Source organism: Antechinus flavipes, chromosome 4, assembly GCF_016432865.1.
Source record: "Antechinus flavipes isolate AdamAnt ecotype Samford, QLD, Australia chromosome 4, AdamAnt_v2, whole genome shotgun sequence".
In the NCBI taxonomy this organism is placed as follows: domain Eukaryota; kingdom Metazoa; phylum Chordata; class Mammalia; order Dasyuromorphia; family Dasyuridae; genus Antechinus; species Antechinus flavipes.
Genome location: NC_067401.1, coordinates 295,602,879 through 295,622,523, shown reverse-complemented (window position 1 = coordinate 295,622,523; position 19,645 = coordinate 295,602,879). Strand labels below are relative to the sequence as shown.

General features: G+C 33.0%; 1 protein-coding gene across 1 annotated transcript in view; it reads left to right on the top strand.

Annotated features, from left to right (window-relative positions):
* The window catches only part of FRK (fyn related Src family tyrosine kinase), a 110,223-nt gene that overhangs the window by 59,603 nt on the left and 30,975 nt on the right, over positions 1–19,645 (top strand). Inside the window, exon 2 of the mRNA XM_051997579.1 lies at positions 5,176–5,297. Coding sequence (XP_051853539.1) covers positions 5,176–5,297 — 122 coding nt within the window. The remainder of the gene's footprint in view (positions 1–5,175; positions 5,298–19,645) is intronic.

The window sequence follows — 19,645 nt, the reverse complement described above, 5'->3', positions numbered from 1 at the left end:
TAACTGTTGAACAGTAATGACCTTTTTATTAATACTATGGATTTAAAACAGATGAGCTTTTTTTTAAAGAAGAGTCATTATGTGCAAAAAGCTGAAGTTAAGTCATAGAGCAATTATATGTAAGGAAGAGGTAGGTAATGATAGAAGAAATAATTTACGTGAGAAAAGAAGTCTGTTATATAATAAGATTTTCTTATCCCATTTTCCTATTATATTCTTATTATTTCTATTCCCTTGTGCATACATTCATTTTTATAGATTTGGTCCAAATATATGCTACACTCACATATAATTCCTGCATCTAAAATGAGAGGTCTTTAAATAGTAGCTGTACATTGATTATTATCTTATATTTATTACATATCTTTAAATTTAAATAAAGATTTTTATTACTTTTTTAGTGTCACTATTGCTATCACCATCATTTTTCATTGTCATTCTCTTAGTAAAAGAGCAATTATATTCTGTACTTAGATTTCATAGGAGCTAAATTTGGAGAAAAAACTGCAACCCCTATTTAGATGAGTATTTTACTTGATTTATAATGATTCAACTTATACAAACTCTGGAGTGGTCTACTTTGGCTAAAATTGAGTTATACTTTGACACAGGTTTTTGAGGCAACTCTCTTACTAATATTAAAAATAGAAATTGCAATTTTTAATAAATAAAATTATTACTTTCAATGATAGGTATTTATTTTTCTGTGCCTTAAAATGAATAATATACAAATTATTTAATAAGCTTTTAGTGGCTTTAGTGGCAGTGTTGGATATACATTAGAAAATGACTATAAAATTATTGAATCTTAGAATTAGAAGCCATCTAATCCAACCTGTACCTGAAAAAAATCTCCCTTTTTTTTTTTTTTTACAACATATTCACATGTAGCTAAAAAATCTCTTTGAAAACCTCCAATGACAGAGAACTCACGACCTTCACAGTGATCCATTTTAATTTTAGATAGCACTGTTAGGAAGTATTCATTTCACTATCTAGAATAAGCTAGAGACCAAAGTTAGCAGTCCATGATAAAGACTTACTGCATTGAAGTTATTGAGACGGTGTTTTCCTAAAGTACTGAATTGAGCAAGAGAAGAGAAAAACTATAGAGATCTTCACTTACACCCTGTACCTCACGTCTCTGCCCTTCTCTCTTCTACAACAATATGCAACTTTTTTTTTTTTTTTTTTGTGTGTGTAAATCCCATGCTTCTTGATCTTCACTTCTGTTTGTTCACCAATGAAGATGTCAATAGTCCAAGCTGCTGGAGTTCTGCTTCAGTGTTTCTGGTGTTCTTCAGAGTGGTCCTTGGTATCTCATGGCTTGGAGGTCACACATTGATGTTCCCAAGGCAGGACCACATTAAAGAGGCAGTATGCTCTATGAGTAAAGCATAATTGAAGTACTTCCAAAGAAATTTAAAATGTACAAATTTAGACATCTTTTCTCCAAATGTTCTTATGGACTAACTTATGTTAGTCTTTTGAGCTCATATTGGTCTAATCATCACAACTGGACAGTATCTCTTCACCCCAACATACTGGTATCATTTTGGTGCTCTTTGAGGAAAATAGACTACAACCAATTAACCAACCAATATGTGGTCATCTGTAGATATTCTTTCTTGAAGACATTCTTTAATTAGGTTTTATGGTATAGTAACTAAAGTCCTGAATTTAGAGTCAAGGAAACCTGTCTAAAAATTCCTCTTTTTATACTGAACAACAATAACAAATAGTGTTTATGTAGTATTTTAAGGTTTGCAAAGTGCTTCCATTAAAAATAATCATCCACACAACAACTTTGAGACATAAATGCTATATAAAGAAACTTAGGTAGACAAATGATTTGCCCAGCATCACACAGTTCACTGTCATTGAACTCATCTTCCTGATTACAGGCCTAGCACTATAGCCACTGCACTGTAGGATAGAAGACAGGGTGTTACTCAGTCAAGAAAACCTGTATTTGAATTTCTGAAAGAGATTGGCTATGTGATTGAATACTCTCAACCTCTTGATATCTCTAGAAAATCATAAAATAATAGAAGCATACCTTACCTTACATTGCCCCTTTGCTCCAAATTAAAAATATCCATAGATTTAGGTTGGAAAGTAGAGTGGGGCATGATAACTATTATCTTCAAATATGTGAAGGGCCATCATGAGGAAGAAGGATTAGATTTGTTCTTCTTGGGTCAAGTGGCCAAAAGAATAGGAACAAATTAGAGAGAGGCACATTTACAGAATCACTGAGTGCCAGAGATAAAAGGAGTCTCAGAAATCATTTAGTACAATTCCAGTATGAATAAGAATTTCCTATATTACAAATTCAATGAGTATTAACCTATAATCCTTTCTTGAAGGTTTCCATTTAGGGAGAATCTACCACTCTCATGGCATTCTATCTTCTTTTTAGATAACTTTAGTTGTTAGGAAGATTTTTCCTCACTTTACTGAAATTCTGTAAAATATATGGTCCTACCCATGCCCTTCAATGATACATATTGCAGCTCATCCATGCCTGCTGTTTTCTGTGACTCTTGAAGATGTGGTCCCATAAATTTGATTTATTGCTTCAATTCAATTTGCTGGGGTCTTTTTTGTTTCTTTTGATATCTCGAGGATACGAGTATAACACTTAGGACATCAATTGGTTATTTCTTGGTCCCATTACCATAGTTAGTCCATCTTATTTCATTCATACATTTCTTTGCGTTGTCCCTCTCTGTGTTTCTTTCATAATTTCTCATTTGCAATATTTACTGATTGATTGTGAGCCCACTCCCACCTACTACATATCTCTTCATAATTCTTTAGGTGGTTCTCAATTATAATTCTTTTGAGACTAGTGTTCCATGAATCTTAGTCTTATGAAAATATTAGAAGAATTTTCCTTATATCAAACCTAAATCTGTCTTTCTAAAGCTTCTACTCATTTCTTCAAGCAGAACAGATCTATTCCTGTTTCCATGCCACGACTCTTAAGAAAGCTTCCATAAACCTCCCCCCACCCCCACAAGTCTTCTCTTTCCCAGATTAAATATTCCAGTTCTTGTACTTTAATCTTCATATAATAAAGGCTCTTGAAGTCCTAATTCTGGATACTCTCCAGCTTCATGTTGTTCTTCCTTAAATATAGTGCCAAGAATTTAACACAGAACTTTAGATGTGATTTCAACAGGTCAAAGAACAGAAGTTTTCTCACTTCTTTAATGCATTAGTCTAGGTTGCCATATCTTACTGTTGACTTGTATAAAATTTCCAGATTTTTTTTAAGAGTCACTGTTTTCTAGCTACAAAAATCCTTAAATCAGTCAACAAACATTTATATAGGAGAAAGTGCTTTTTTTAAAAAAAGAGAAATATGAATTTGCATTTGTCATAATTAAATTTTACTCACCGACTTGCTCCAGTGACATAGCCCTTCAATTCATTATTGAACCCTATATTTGCCACCTTTTTGTTAGCTAGTCCTCTCAGCTTTTTGTCTTTTGTAAATTTGACAAGTATGTCCTTAGCATATCTAAAGCATGATTAAAGTTTAATTTAATATTAATACAGGGCCAAATACAGATCCCTGAGGTTTTTCACTGGAGAATCCTTTCCAAGTTCACCTTGAACCATTAGAGACTGGCTATTTTTTGGGTCTAGTCATTTGGCCAATTCTGAACTCTTTTAATTCTCCTTTCTTCTAGCCTATATTGAAATCTTTTCCATAAGAATAGCATGAAAGACTTTACCAGATGTTTTGCTTCAGCTTTCTTTAAATCTCCTAATTTAACAATCCTTTCAAAAAAGGAAATAACATTAATCTGGTATGACCTATTCTTTTAAAATTATTTTTTTAAATTATCATGTATTTTTAAATTTTAAGCTTAAAAATTCCCTCCCTTCCACAAGTCCCTTCCTTGCCCCTTGAGATAGTATTGATCTGTTCTTAAAGAACTTTTAATGGCACATCAGATATTCATTAACCATTCCTTTGACAATGTACCCTTGAATTTTGTCAATAATTTTAAAAAATGCTCATTGCCTTTAGTTTGAGGATTCCATTTCCGTTCTTGTTTTAAAAACTGTTGCATTTGCCCTTCTTCAATTCTGTCTCTTAGTCTCTTATACTCTCCACTCAAAGATTGTTGCTATTTAGTTATATCAGTCATGCCCAAATCTTTGTGATGCCTTTGTAATTTTGGCAAAAGATAATGCAGTGGTTTGCCATTTCCTTCTCCAGTTCATGAGAAAACAGAGGCAAATAGGGATAAGTGACTTGCCCAGGATCACACTGGTAATTATTTTAATCCTGAATTGAACTCAGGAAAAGGAGTCTTCCCAACTCCAGATCTTGCATTGTACTCATTTCATCCATCATCTGGCTGTTCAGAGATCGCTGTTAGCAATTCAATGATCACATCTCTTTCAAAGATTAAAACATCATGCACTTGAGCCTCATATTTAAAAGTCTTTGATTACATCTGCAAATATACTTTGTTTTACTTGGATTATCAATTCTTTATACAGTGAAAAAGATTCTGGCTTTGGAATAAAAGAATCCGGGTTCAAATCCTGCTACTTTCTACTTATGTGAATTTAGCAAGTCACTATGTTCTCTAAACTAAGATATCCTTATCAATAAAGCTAAGAGGTTGAACTAAATGCCCTCTAGCTTCTCTTCCTATTTCCAAATCTATAATCCCAATCTATAAATTTATAATAGTTCCCTGCCCCTAAGAGATCTGATAATAGCAGAGTCCTCAATGTCACTGCCTCACTTCTAGTCTAGTCTCCATCGTCATCACTGAGGAGACCTGGGAAAAAAGGATCCACATTCCTTAATCACCTTTTTCCCATGTCAAATTTTAATTAATAGCTGTAGATGACAGGTAGACTACAGACCATTAGTCTTGCTTCCATCCCAGTCCTGGAAACCATCATCCTGGGAAATAACCCTTGTGGAAATGTAGCCTGGTAATTATGTCAACATGTGTTAACAATCATTATTAGATACCTGGAACTTCTTTGGATCAAAGTCCTTAGCATTATCAAATGGTTCAACGTCATAAATGTAAATTATTTTATTTGTAGCAATGCAGTAAATATCTTGTTCTTTTTTTGAAGGCAGAGTATTACTGGATAATTAAAATATGTTTTTTTTTTTTTTTTTTGTTATAGGTGGTTCTTTGGTTCAATCAAGCGAGCAGATGCAGAAAAACAACTCCTATACCCAGGAAACCAGAATGGTGCCTTCCTAATTAGAGAAAGTGAAACTCAGAAAGGAGACTTCTCTCTTTCAGGTATGGAATAAAGGGATTTCAACAAGGAATAAAGAAGGAGGGATTTATTTATTAACTACAGGTCTTTGGGACAGCTAGGTGGTATAATGAATAGAGCACCAGCCTTGAAGTCAGAAGTGACCTGAGTTCAAATCTGACTTCATACACTTAACATGTCCTAGCTGTTTGACCCTGGGTAAGTCACTTAACCCCAATTGCTTCAGCAAAAAACAAATAAAACAAAACAAAACAAAAAAATCAAAAAATTACAGGTCATTTCAAAAAGTTTTCAGGTGGTATAGAGTCTGGAACCCTAGACCTGGAGTCAGGAAGACTCTTTTTCCTGAGTTCAAATCTGATTTCAGACACTTACTAGACTAGTTTTGTGATCCTGAACAAGTCACTAAACACTGCCTCAGTTTTCCCATCTGTAAAATGAACTGAAGAAGAAAATGACAAATCTGTTTAGTATTATTTCCAAGAAACCCCAAATGGGGTCATGAAGAGTCAGACACAATTGACTCTTCACAACCCAGACACAATTGTAAAATGGATGAACAATATTCCAAAAGTCATTAGCTGTTAAAGCTTAAAAGTGCAATAAGACTTTTAGACCCTTTGTATGGGCTTAGGAGCTTCATTTGCCCTAAATTTACTATGGAAGTATACATGTAAACTCTGATCTTTTCATTATTCATGTAAAAGCAATGACCTTACATATATTATAATAATTCTTAGGGATAATAGCATAATTAGTAAAGAATTTCAATCTATAGCTAAGAACAAATAATTTCAAAACATTACTCTATATAAATTCTATGCAGTCAAAATATGAATATGAAAAATAAATTTATTCAGTTTATATCTACGCATCTATACCTTTGAAGAAAAAGAATGTGAAAGTCAGATATTACACAATTATGAAATTGGTATAGCCACAATTTAGATTAACTTTGCTTACTTATTGAACAGTATTGAACTATTGAACAGTAAATAGAACATGAATTTGAAACCTGTTGTTGAATATTTATAAGTAATCTTATTACTTATGGGAAATTAATTATTACATAGCTTCTCATATTTACAACTTTTTGTTAACTTAGTTACATATATATCTACAGTGCTCAAAAAATAGAAGGAATCCCCTATTCTCCTTTTTGTTGTGTTTATATGATTTTTGTTTACAAAATTATATGCTTTTAAGAAATGTTTTGATTTAGTATGGAATATCCTTTCTTGAAATAAACTGTTTCATGATGGAAAATCTACTGAATTTGAAGCCAAGGGATCTGTATTTGAATCTTACCTATGCTACTTATTTCCCATGTGACCTCAGACAAAATATTTCCTGTTGGTAGGTTTCAGATTTTTATTTGTAAAAAATAAATTACTTATAATATATTCCCTGAAAGATAGAATGAATAAAATGACTACATGCGACAGAAAGAAAAATTAAAATGAAGAGATTACATGAGAGGACCTCTGAGGTTAATACTAAACTTGAATTTATGATTTTGTGATTCTAAGGATGAGGTCAAGTCTCATTCATCTCTTTTACAATATCTTCTCTTCTCTCTGTGATCATTTTTTCCTTTCAGATTTTAGAGAAATTACTCTGTCCATCAGCTTTTTCTGAAGTAATTTGGCCATATAATACTGCTGTGCTTAAAATATCTTATCAAGACTTGTGAATGATACTTTAATCTCAGAATAAATTTGGAGTTACAGAATAGTCCTGAGTTAGATAAAGTTTGGAAAATTTTCAGGATATGGAAAAAGTAAGATTATTTTCAAGTGGAAAAATTATTTTATATAATAAGTATATTTAATATGTAATAATTCCATATTTAGTCTTTTAGAGGAAAACTTGCTAGCATTTAAATTTTTAAATGGATTCTTTATTCACATTATTATAGAACATGGAGAGAGACAGAGAGGTTGGTCTATCCTAATCTAATCTAACAAGAAATCCATTAAGCACCTAGTCTCTGAAGATATTGTTTTTATGTTTGGGGGACAAAAAGATTAAAGAAAAAATAATCTTTGCATTCCAAGAGCATACCTTATACTGAGCAGATTCAATCCTAGACAGCACATGTATCCTTGCATTATGCATACTAGATTATATGAGGAGATAGAAATCCTACAAAATATAATTTGGTAACCCTAAACCTTAGGGTATTGGGTTACAAACAGAAGTATTCAGTGGATATTAGTTGACACAAATAAAATTGCCTTCTAGAATTGCTAGCATTTTTATGTCTATAATTTTTCTTAGATGGTTCAGCAAGAGGAAGAGAACAAGAAATTACGGTCTATTTGATTGCTCAGTGCCAATACAAATATTGCCTTAAGTTTTGGAAAATTATTTCTGCTTTGAGTCATTAGTTAGATATTTCAAAAACATACTTACATGTTATCTGGACCCATTGTCTCCAATTATGTCTTGTTGTACAACTTCTCCTTGAAGGGAATATTTCATGTTCCTGGTTACCATCTTCAGTGTTCACAGAATTCTATGTTTATCTACTTCTGACTTTCTGAGTTAGAAAAATGACTCACAATAATTTTTCCTTGGATTTCCTGATACTGACTCAGTGTGATGCATTTTTGGAAATCTGATGGGAGTTGTTGTGTATATCTGTGATGTGTGTGTGTGTGTGTGTGTGTGTGTGTGTGTGTGTGTATGTGAAGATCAACTGTACTTCTTGTTACTCTACTCTTGTGGCTCTACTCTAGTAACTATTTGAAGTTGATAGATTCATAGAATTTGAGAACTAAAAGGGAACTTTCCAGAAATAGTCTATGACAAAAGTCATAGTAATCTTTTTCTCCCAAGGAGGCATAAGTTGATAGCCAGAGAATTATTTGTACACTGGGCATGATGGTAGAACCAGGAATAGTATATGGAATATTCTAGCGTAGGGAGAAGTACAGCAAGGCAAGAGGTTCCAATTCCCACAAGGAGGGTGCCAATTTTGTTCAGGGCACAGAAATAGATCTTACTTGGTAGTTTTCTTGCTTGCTACCCAATTCTGGGTCATAGATCCAAGGCTGATTGCAATGGGGAAGTTTTTCTAAAACTGATGTTTCAGGAGGAGTTCTTATGGGTTTTTGATTGCATACTTCGAAAGGAGCATGGTTCTGACTTAGGACACAAGAATGGTCTCAGTTACAGCTTCCAATCCAGTCTGAAGTGAGTTGAAATAACCAGAAGAAAGATGATCACACCAAAGGTGAACTTATAGTTATTTCACTCTGAACCAATACAATTTTCTAATGGACTGATAATGGCTGAGTCTAGCAGCAGTCTGCTGGAAATCCAACCAGAAGAAATCTGTAGGTGTGCTGCTCAGATTGAAAACCAGGAAAAGAACTTGCAGAATTCAGAGTTCCCTGGATTAGACTGCTTCGAAGCACTAAAAGTTTGCCAGTCTCCAATCTGAGCTGTTCATAAGAGGTTGGAATAACACAACACTCAGTACCTCAAGAAAGCAGTGACAGAAACAGCTCAGACATTCCCTCCAGAACCTACTTAACATAATTCTGAAGTTAGGAAGAAGCCTGGAAAAATGAGCAAACAAAAAAAAAAAGAGAATTCTACCAAGTAAAATTTTATAATGCTGACAAGGGTGCTTAGGACACACAGAAGAGAATCATTCCCAAACATCTACAAGCAAAGCATCAAAGGAAAACATAACTAGAGCACAAACTCAACTAAAATTGTTGAAAGAGATGAAGAAGATCTGAAAAAAGGAAGATAAAACTGATTTTCAAAACTAAATGAGAGCAGAAGAGGAAAAAAGGAAAAGAAAAAGAAATGAGAGACATGGAAAAAATATTTCCACTCTGACTCCACATTGACATCTAGAAATATTAAAAGCGAAGTCAAAAGACTGAAAAAAATTGGATGGTATCTCATAATAAAAACTGACTTCTAACACAGATTGAAGAGAAAAAAATGAAGAATCAATGCACTACTTGAGAATCATGACTAAAAAGAAGCTTAGATATCAATAAATCATTAAAGAAAATAAACCAGATGTCCTAGAACCAGGGTACAAAATGGAAAAAGACTTCACTGTTTAACTCTTTTTAAAAAAAATAATTATAACTTTTTATTAACAGAACCCATACCAGGGTAATTTTTTACAGCATTATCCCTTGCACTCACTTCTGTTCCAATTTTTCCCCTCCCTCCCTCCATCCCCTCCCCAAGATGGCAAGCAGTCCTATACATGCTAAATATGTCACATTCACTGTTTAACTCTTGAAAGAAACCCCATGATGAAAATTTCCAAGAATATTTTAGCCAAATATAGAGCTTCCAGTTCCAAATAAATGCTATAAGTAGCCAGAAAGAAAATATTCAAATATTGAATAGGATTAGTTAGTATTACACATAATTTCATTACTTCAACTGTAAAAGAATGAAGAACTTAAAATAAGATATAACTAAAGGATATATAGGCTTATAGCTAAGAATAATTTGCTCAGTAAAACTAAGTACAATCTTACAGGGAGTAAATAGGACATGGATCTTTAATGAAATAGAGGACTTACAAGCATTCCTGATGAAAAGACCATAGTTGTGTAGAAACTTTGAAGTTCAAACATAAGAGTAGAGTGAATCATCATAAGGAGCTAAATGTGGATTAATTTTTTATGTTTTAATATAGGAAAATGAACTCTGTTATCATTAGAGTCATAGAGGAAATCTAGTTAGACAGAGGAACTGGAAGTGGTTCTGTTATGCTTTTATGATCTTAAAGAAAGAAAGGGAGGAGAGGAATAATATCTTGGTGGGTATTCCAGAAGAGTGAAGAGCAGGAAAATGATCCTGCAAATCAAGTTGCATAAGTAAAAACCCATAAAAGTAAGAACAAAAGAGAGGGGCACAGTTGATACTTGAACTTCACTCTTATCTGAATTGGTAAAAAAAAGGAAAAAATTTATAGTCACACCTACCTACCCATTCACACCCACATCCCTTCTCCCTGCCACATGTATATACTCTTAGATATATAAACATTGTTGCTGTTCAGTCACTCAGTTGTAACTAACTCTTTTTAACTCCATGGACCATGGCATACTAGGCCCTGTTATTCTCCATATTACCCATATCTGTCTTGTCAAAGAACTTTGCCATTTCCTTTTCTAATGGATCACTTTTTTTTTTTTGTCAGAAATCTCCACTAAGACCTATTTGTCTTGCTAACTCTGCATATCATAGCTTATGGTTTCATTAGGTTTCATAAGACCTCCTCCATTACAATTCAGTGATTCAGGAGGGGTATATATAAACATACATATCCCTTAACAGGGAAATAGGGGAGAAGAAAAAGAAGAGACATGTACAAATGAGAAGGAAGATAAATTAAGGGAGGGATTACTCTGAAGCAAAACAAACTTAAAGAATGTAGATTTATATTATGCATATGTATAGCATTTTTCAAGGACAAAGAAATGGAAACTGAGGGAATTGTCCACTTAGGATTATCTAAATAAATTATGATATATGAATAAAATGGAATACTCTTGTGTCATAAGAAATGATAATTAGAAATCTGGGAAAGCTTTTATGAACTGATGAAGAATCAAGAGAATGGAAAAGGGGATTGGTTTATAATAGTGACAATATTGTAAAGACAAAATAGTTTTGAAAAACTTGGAAACTGATCAAAGAGCAATATGGATTCCAGAGGACTCATGTGATGAAACATACTATCCATTTCCTGATAACAAGGTAATGGACTCAGAGTGAAAATTGAGATATTTTTTGAGGGGCATAATCAATGATGGAATTTGTTTTGTTTGACTGTACATGTTTATGATAGGGGTTTTGTTTTTTATTCTTAATTGGAGCAGAAAGATTATTAAGGCCATTTTTTTGTTGATTCAAAAATTAAATAAAAAAAACTCCCAAACATCCTCAAAAAGGGAATTGCTGCTATAAAGGCTCTTTTAGAGGAACTTAAGCTTTTACTTCACCAATTCTTTCTCTGTGAAGGAACAAGAGTTATGGGATTCTGTGGTTCACTTCCATCTCAACTTCACAGCAAAAATATATTAAAGATTGAAGGAAACTGTGATACTATCTAAATTCATCTCCCTTGCTTTGCAGATGAGGATATTCATGTGCCCCCAAAGTACAGTGATTTACTCCAAAGGAATAGAACTAATTTATGGCAAAGTCAGGTCTAGAACGAAAGTATCTAGATTGTTAGTTCACTGCTCTTTCCACTAAATCACATACTAATTCAGAAAACACAGTTTCAGGGGATGTGTATGAAACAAACTGATTTATGTGATAGTATTCGCTCTTCTCATTTTGTTTACACTAACATTAACATGAGGCAGATGCTCTGTTTAGAGGATAAAAAATTACTGGCCAATCTCTATGCCTCAATGATACCAACATGTTACTCACACAGAAGTGCTTATTTAAGTGCAGCTATGTTTGTATTTCTGTCTTGTGCCAGCACATACAGAACAAATCATAGCCAAAAGTCAGATTAAAAGTTTTGAGTTAGGTTGAAAAAAGGAATGGATTATATTTCCTGGATAGATGCCAAGTGAAAGTAGCAGTCATGAAATGATTATTGTTATCTGTGCCAGGGCTTCAGTGGGTAGTTTAAATACCCTCTAAGAAGATTGTGGAATAAAAAAAAAAAAACAAAACAAAATTAAAAACCAACAGCACTGTAAGACTTAGGGCAAAGGACTCAATTATTAGAATACTGGCAGTGGAGTACTATTAGTCTGTGAAAATACTGTAGAGAACACTTATGGATTTAGAAAGCTTATACAGACTTTGCTTAGAGACCAGCATATCATTTTGAGAGCCTTTTCAATTAATGCAGACCATTTAGAGTCTTTTAAACAAATGATCTGAATGCTTTGTATTCACCAGCAGCCAGAGTATATATCATTCAGTATTCTGGAATGGCATATTTCTTTTTTTGGATATAAGGATGTGTCAAAGAAAGAGCAAAAGAGACTTTTTATAAAAAATTATCTATTATGCATATATGTAAGTGTGTATTATGAATCTGTCATGACTGCTCATTATCATTAAAACTCTTCAGATTACCTCTTATGGATTTATTCTTTGGTGTTATGGATATCTCCTTAATCAGTCAGAATTGATGATTTTCAATTTTGCTGACTGCTGTATTGATAAAAGAACCTAATAACACCCTTTCTCTAGCTCTCTGACTCTTCCCCATTACTTTTCCTTAGAAGTATTGTCTTCTTTCTTTGAGAGTTTCTGGTAGGTTGGCTGTCATGGAAAAGCTTTATGAGGAGCATGATTTATTGATGCCTGATTTGACATGGAGAGGTGGGAGTCTGAGGTTGGGGTCAGTGCTAATTGGGTGATTGTGATTTTGCATGGCTGTTGACAATTGTGCATTTTTGAGTAGATCTACAGAAAGAGATTGGATGGTGACAGTTTTCATAACTGCAAGACACCAATTAGCTGTAAATTACCATGGATCTTTTTGGCTAATACATATTAGTTATGATAGCCAGAGAATCGATCTTCATTAGGAATGTGACAAGTAGTGCCAGTGTTCCTACTGTTATTTGTCACTAGCAGTAAATTGTGTTTCTAAAGTAAAGCATAAAATTCTTACCATGTGTCGGTTGTTTGAGATATTGAATTGTCTCAATCACGGCATTAAAAAAAATTGTTATCATTATAGCTAATAATAATTTTGTGTTTGGCTTTCAATGGGTGTTTATTATTGTGTGAAATGTGCCCTGACTAAGATGAGCACTGAGGGCTAGAGTTTATCCCTATAGGAGCTTTCCTGAAAAGATACCAAAGTCCAAATTATATCTCTTCTGACAGTGTAATAGTTCTATAAGCAAAAACATAATAAGCCACAAAATCAAAGGAAATCTAACAGAGGTAGCATTAGAATTCAAGTATAGTTGCCAAATGGCCAGAATATTATTCAACAGACTGTGTTTCTTGCTATATTTTGGGGTCTGGACTGCTTATTTTGTTGATTTGGGTAATTCTTGGTTTGACAATTCATTTTATTGCTGCAGTTCTTCAACTTTCATTTAACTTTTAGATTTAGAGATTTTCATGAGGGATCTGAAAGTGTGATTTACCCATGTTTATCATGGATAGGGCTTGAATCCAGATCTAGACTAATCTATTAGTTAGCATTCCACATTACTTTTCTGTCATATTTATGATCATATAATGTTTTGATTTTGATGTTATGTTGATGATGATATCTGACTTAGATATAATGTTTTTGACTTTGATTTCAAAGTACCGTTCTTTTCACTAGATGTCCCTAGTTATTAGAGAAAAAATTTTAAATGGTTAATTAGTAAAGAAATGACAGAAATAAAAATAAGAGTGAGAGATTTTTTTTTTCTAATTTGGTCTCTTACTCTAGATACTTTTATTCTCTAATAATATGAAATAATCTATTTAAGGCATTTTGTAAACCTTAAAGCACTACATAAATATGTGCTGTTATTACTAGTAATTCTCTATTCCCATAATATAGCTCTGTATTTTATATATATGTATATATATGTTTATAGTCTCATATATGTATGTCTTTTTTCTACACTAGATTAACTTCCCTAGAATTGAAAATATATCACATTTTTATTTTAGAATTTTCTTATTTATCATGCACTTAGCAATTATAAGCAAATACAAATAATTCACCAATAAATGAACTTTGTTAATTTTTCAAGATAAGTGTATATAGATGTGATATATGATATATACAATGTTATATATTATAATATTAATTTATTAATTTCTATAAATATTAAATTTGATATACCTATTTACATAAAATGTATTAAATTACATTTAAAAAGACAATGACAAAATTACCATATCCTACTGTTTTGTTTTTTCTTCTGTCCATTTAAAAATATTTTATTAATTTTTTTTCCATTTCTTAATACCCATTACCCTCTTCTCCCTGACTAGCTTTTCTTTGTAACAAAAATGCTTCAGAATACTTATAATAAGAGAAATGCAAATCAAACTAACTGTGAGATTCTGCCTCACACCCATCAGATTGTCTTATACTCTTTATGTTTCATTCCTGATACTTGTCATGGTGCCAGATGCTTAATAGTTGCCCCAGGCTTTGATGACTGATCAAGGGAGAAGTGCTTTTAATAAAGTGATTGACTTCTGGAAGAGGACACATTTCAGAGCCCTCTTTTCCTTGCACACAACAGACCTATTAATAATTTTAAAATTATAAGACATATAACTTTGTTCATCTCCTGTGTATTTACCATACTTTTGTTGGTCAATTGTTTTCTGTCTTATCTGATTCTTTATAATCCTCTGGGGTTCCTTCTCCAGATTATTTTACAGATGAGGAAATTGAGGCAAACAGCTAAGTGACTTGCCCAGGGTCACACAGCTAAGTGTCTGAAGTTGAATTTGAATGTTAGTCTTCCTGACTCTAACCTGCTACTCTAACCACTGTACTACCTAGCCACCTCAATCATGCTCTAGTTTATCTAATAATTATTTTATACATTTTATATACCCTAAGAAATTGTAAGCTTCATGAAGATGGAAACTGTGTCTTTTAAAATCATATCGTCTTCAGTGTTTAGCACAGTATGCTATATAAGGTAAATGTATTATATATGTATAATATGTGTAGTATATATGTGTAGAGTGGATGGGTTGGGGAGAAGACATCCAAAGGGGGAACAGTCTGCATCTTCATCACAACTTAGGTATTCTATCTAGTACATGATGTTTTGTGCTTTATAATATTGATAAATGTATCCATTGTACCAAATTCAGTTACCCATAAAATGTTCTGTGCTGGGTTCTGGGGTTACAAAGAGGAAAAAATAATCACAATTCCTTCCCTAAAATAATTTAGTCTTTTAGGGTGGATATGAATTTTCACAAGGCAGATAGAAACCAAGCTGTGGAGTTGTACTTCTGTAGAGAATGTACCTTGTTACTTTTTTAAACCTTTATATAAGAGGGGTGAGACTCCTTCCTCTAGTTCCAGAGAGATCGGGTGGCTCTATAAATATTTTGTTAGGTTCTACAGGTAGTGAATGCCCAAATGCTGGCAGATTCAGCACTGGTCATTCAAATAGAATTCAATCATCAAGAAGTGAAAAGAAGTGGGAAATCATGATTTTTTAAAACCTTTTTGCATCTGAGTCTGTGGAAGACCACAAAAAATTCTTTGTCTGCTCAGATTCAGGCTTATTTTTGGACAGCCCATCTTTCTGCCTGACAGTTGTTTCTAGGTAATCAACTTCTTGTTCAAAAGACAACTGGAAAAGGTTATCAAGTATAGTAGTACATTCTATCCATTTACCAAGGACTAGAGCAGGACCAACAAGTCACTTAAGAGAGGTCACTGAGCCTCTGTCTTTCTTTAGCAACATTTCAAGAAATGTTGATTTCATCTATATGGGAATCTGTGCATGGTACAAAAGGTTTTATATTTAATTTCTAGGCTCCTGAATTCTCCAGTTATTTTTTTATGTAAGTATGCATCCTGAGTTTATTCCTATTAACTAGGAATGTAAACAAAATTCCTTATTCACAAATAGATGCAAGTTAATGTCTGATTTTGGGGGAAAATTACTATTTGAGTTATTGCTACAGTGAGAACTTGTGGAATCTGGGACACTTTTTGGAATGGGTTAAAGATGTTTGCTATTTTCAAAAAGTGCACATATTGCAGAAAGAGATTTTCCTGTTAACGATCCCAGCATCTAGTAAAAAATATATTAAATTTTAAACATGTTGGTGCCATCTCAGAAAATGCCTTTTAATTAAAGTCATAATTTAGTTGTGTTCAGCTTAATTGAGAATGTCATTGCTTATAATAACGAGGGACATTTTTAAAAATAATCTAGCGGGCCTAATTTTTCATAATGAAACTGATAAAGATACATTATATTTCAAGTGTTTTAAGTAAGTACTTCATAACATTAGATTACCATTTTATAACATATATATATCTATGTGTATTTACTAATACATGCATAAATACATGAATATGTATGCACAAATGTACAAAGAAAAAGAATGAGATTTAGGGCCAGCATACTGGATAGAAATCCAGGCTTGAAGTCAAGAAGAACTGAGTTTGAATCTCATATCAGGTAGTTGTGCGGCAATGGACTTAATCATTTATAGAATTGAAATAATAGCTGCATTCTAGACAAATTTATAGAGAAACCCATAGAGTTATGGAAAGTCACCAAAAAAACTCATAATATTAAGGCATTTTTAAAGGAAGCTTGATTTTTATTACAGAAAGTCTCATTTGCAATAGTTAGATCAATAGGTATTAAATTAAAACAGAAAAAAAACCAAAATAATTTAATTTTCTATATGATCCTCTTTTATTTCTTAAGTGATACCAATGAATTGCCAAAGAGAACAGACTATTGTTATATTTGATGTGAACTACTTTTGTCTAGTAACCAAGAAATCTAAGAACCTCACTATGTCTAGGAGATTCTTCTGATACTGGATCTTTGTGCAGAACAGCACCATCATAGAAAATGCATTTCCTTGTTTTATCCCTTGCATGGGAGAGAATAACTGAACAAAATTATATCTTTTGGTTATCCTTCTCAAGGAGTAGCCCCTGGTCTTAAGTCAGAGGATATTTTGTTGAAAAAAAAAATCCTTAAGGCTTCATTTGCTTTACAAAGTCAAAAAACATTCCCCCAACCTCCAAAAAAACAAATAGCAAACACAATTGGACTGGGGATTTAAGCTTCTATTGATGGACACATCATTCTGATTATATAACCCCTTCAGTGCTCCTGAATGAAAGAGGTCTATCAATATTCATGGACAAAACCAAGTAAATGCAAGAATGAACATTGCCCAGATTATAGCATATAGTTACAAGCCATATTGAATTAGTCTTTCATTCAGTAACTCTTGGAATTGAAGATGGACATTGATCTTGACTCAGAATTGTATAGGAGGAAAATATGTTGGATTTGGGGGAAGGTAGATGGCACAGTGGGACTGGATACAGGAAGACCTGAGTTCAAATTCAGATATGTGACCCTGGGCAAATTACTTAATTTTGCTTGTTTTAGTTTTCTCATCTACAACATAGGTTGGAAAATGAAATGACAAATCACTCTGGTTTTTCTTGCTAAGAAAACTCCATTTGGGGTGATGAAGAGTCAGACACAATTGAAGTGACTGAACAACAAAAAAGACTAGATTATACTTTGGAAATTCTTTAGCCCTTTCAATAACTTCAACTCTTCCTTGTCCTCAAAATCCATCTTTTTAAACACTTGTCTAGTATGTCAGGGTCTTGTATGTCAGTTTGCTCCTTTCATTTTACAATGAGGAAATTGAGTCCTATGAAAGTTGAATGATTTTTCTTATGCCTGTACATTTAGCAAGTGCATAACTTAAGTCTGTCTTCTTAACTCCAAGTCGAGCATTCTAATCACTATGCCAGGATACATCATAACAAGTAGACTATCATATGATAATAAATTTAGAACAGGAAGGCACTTCAAAGACCATTTAGTTCAACTCTTTTTTTTTTTTTTTTTTTAAAGATGAGGTCGACCAAACACAAATGACTTGTCTTAGATCAGACAAGGAGTGTAGTAAATTGGCAGAGCTAGGATTTGAACACAAATCCTATAACTCAAAATCCTGTCCTTTTTTCTTACAGTGTATCATAACTTTTAATTCTAATGTATTCCCTATCTTAATAGTTTCCTGTTTATTCTATATGAGGCTTGTGGGTATTTGCTTGTTTTCTTCCCAAGGAGTGTGAGCTCCTCAAGGGCAGGGACTATTTTTGCCTCTTTTTGTATCCTCAGTGCTTAGCACAGTACCTGGCAATATAAACTCCTTTATAAATCTTTGATTGCTCTTTTATATTTCAATTGATATATAGTAAATTATAGGATTATTACTTTTTTCTGGTTTACAGCCTGTGAACTTTTTTCTGGTTTCTTTAAAAAGTTGTTAATCTTTATAATAGGACTAGTGCATGAGTTACAGAGATATTTCAGCAGGTTTTTTTTTTTTTTTTTCAGGAGAGAAATAAAAAATCATTTAGTTCACTTACTCTACAACTTCCACATTTGTATAAATAGCAATGATAATAGACCAATCATTAAAGCAAATACAATACAATAGATTGTTAAACACACACACACACACAAACACACACACACACAAAGTCTTGCTGTGATGGTTTCATTTTTAGAAATATTTGCTATGGATTGAGTGAAGTTAGGCAATGCACCCTATTTTGTCATCATTTGTTTACATATAGCACAATAGCTAATGGCCCTGAATTGAAGCAGTAGATAAGCATTCTTCCCTTGATGCCTTATCTATCATTGACTTTCTGTGTAATCTTCCATAAGTCAGACATCTCTATTTTAGGGTTTCCATCCTTGAAACAGTAACCATCTTTGCAACCATGTAATGTAAAGTAAGAAAACACAAGGTCCTATACAAAAGGAAGAAAAAGCAGGAATAATGAGACAAGCAAAAAGATCAAGTGAGGGAAGGGAAGCTCAGAGATTATAGTAGTATATAAATGTAAGAGGGATGAGACTGAGGCAGGGTGGGATGAGATGGGATATATTTTGAATGAGAAGATAAAATTGAACAGCTCCCAAATCAAGGAAAAAAAAGATTTGCATGAGGTCTATCATGTTTTAACTCTTGATTTCCAACTGGAATAAAATGACAAAACCCAAAACATGTCAGGCCTCTTGTACCTCAAAAATAAATTGTCTAAACAATTTTTAAACTTCTATTAATGAGAATAATATAATATTGAAAGGGATGCTGAACTATTAAACTTGAATAATTTGCTTTTGATATTGAAACAAGACCTAGGATTCCCTCAAAATGCTGAATGTAATACATGAACCCTTCAATGGGAGGGTCAAAAACATGTGTCACTTCTCTCTCTCTCTTTTTTTTTTCTATTTTTTATAAACCAAACGGAAAATTTGATCTTTCAAAACTCAGATACATTTCAATCATACCAAGACTCCCTCCTGTGGCTTTTCTAGGAAAATTACATGCCATTCTGGCAAGTAAGTTTTACTTTTTGGTCTCAAGGGCACTTTACATTCTTAAAAATTATTGAGGACCCCTAAGAACTTTTGTTTATGTGATGAAAGCATGCATACATATACACACATACACACACAAATAGTGGGCTGACAAATATTTAACAATAGGCTTTCTGGAAAAAAATGTATGTTTAGTACTCTTTTAAGATTAATTAGTGTTAACATTTCCCCCCTAACTTTCTTAAGTTTAAGCAGTAAATAAAACAGGAAATTAAGCCCTGATTTGTAGCTTTGGT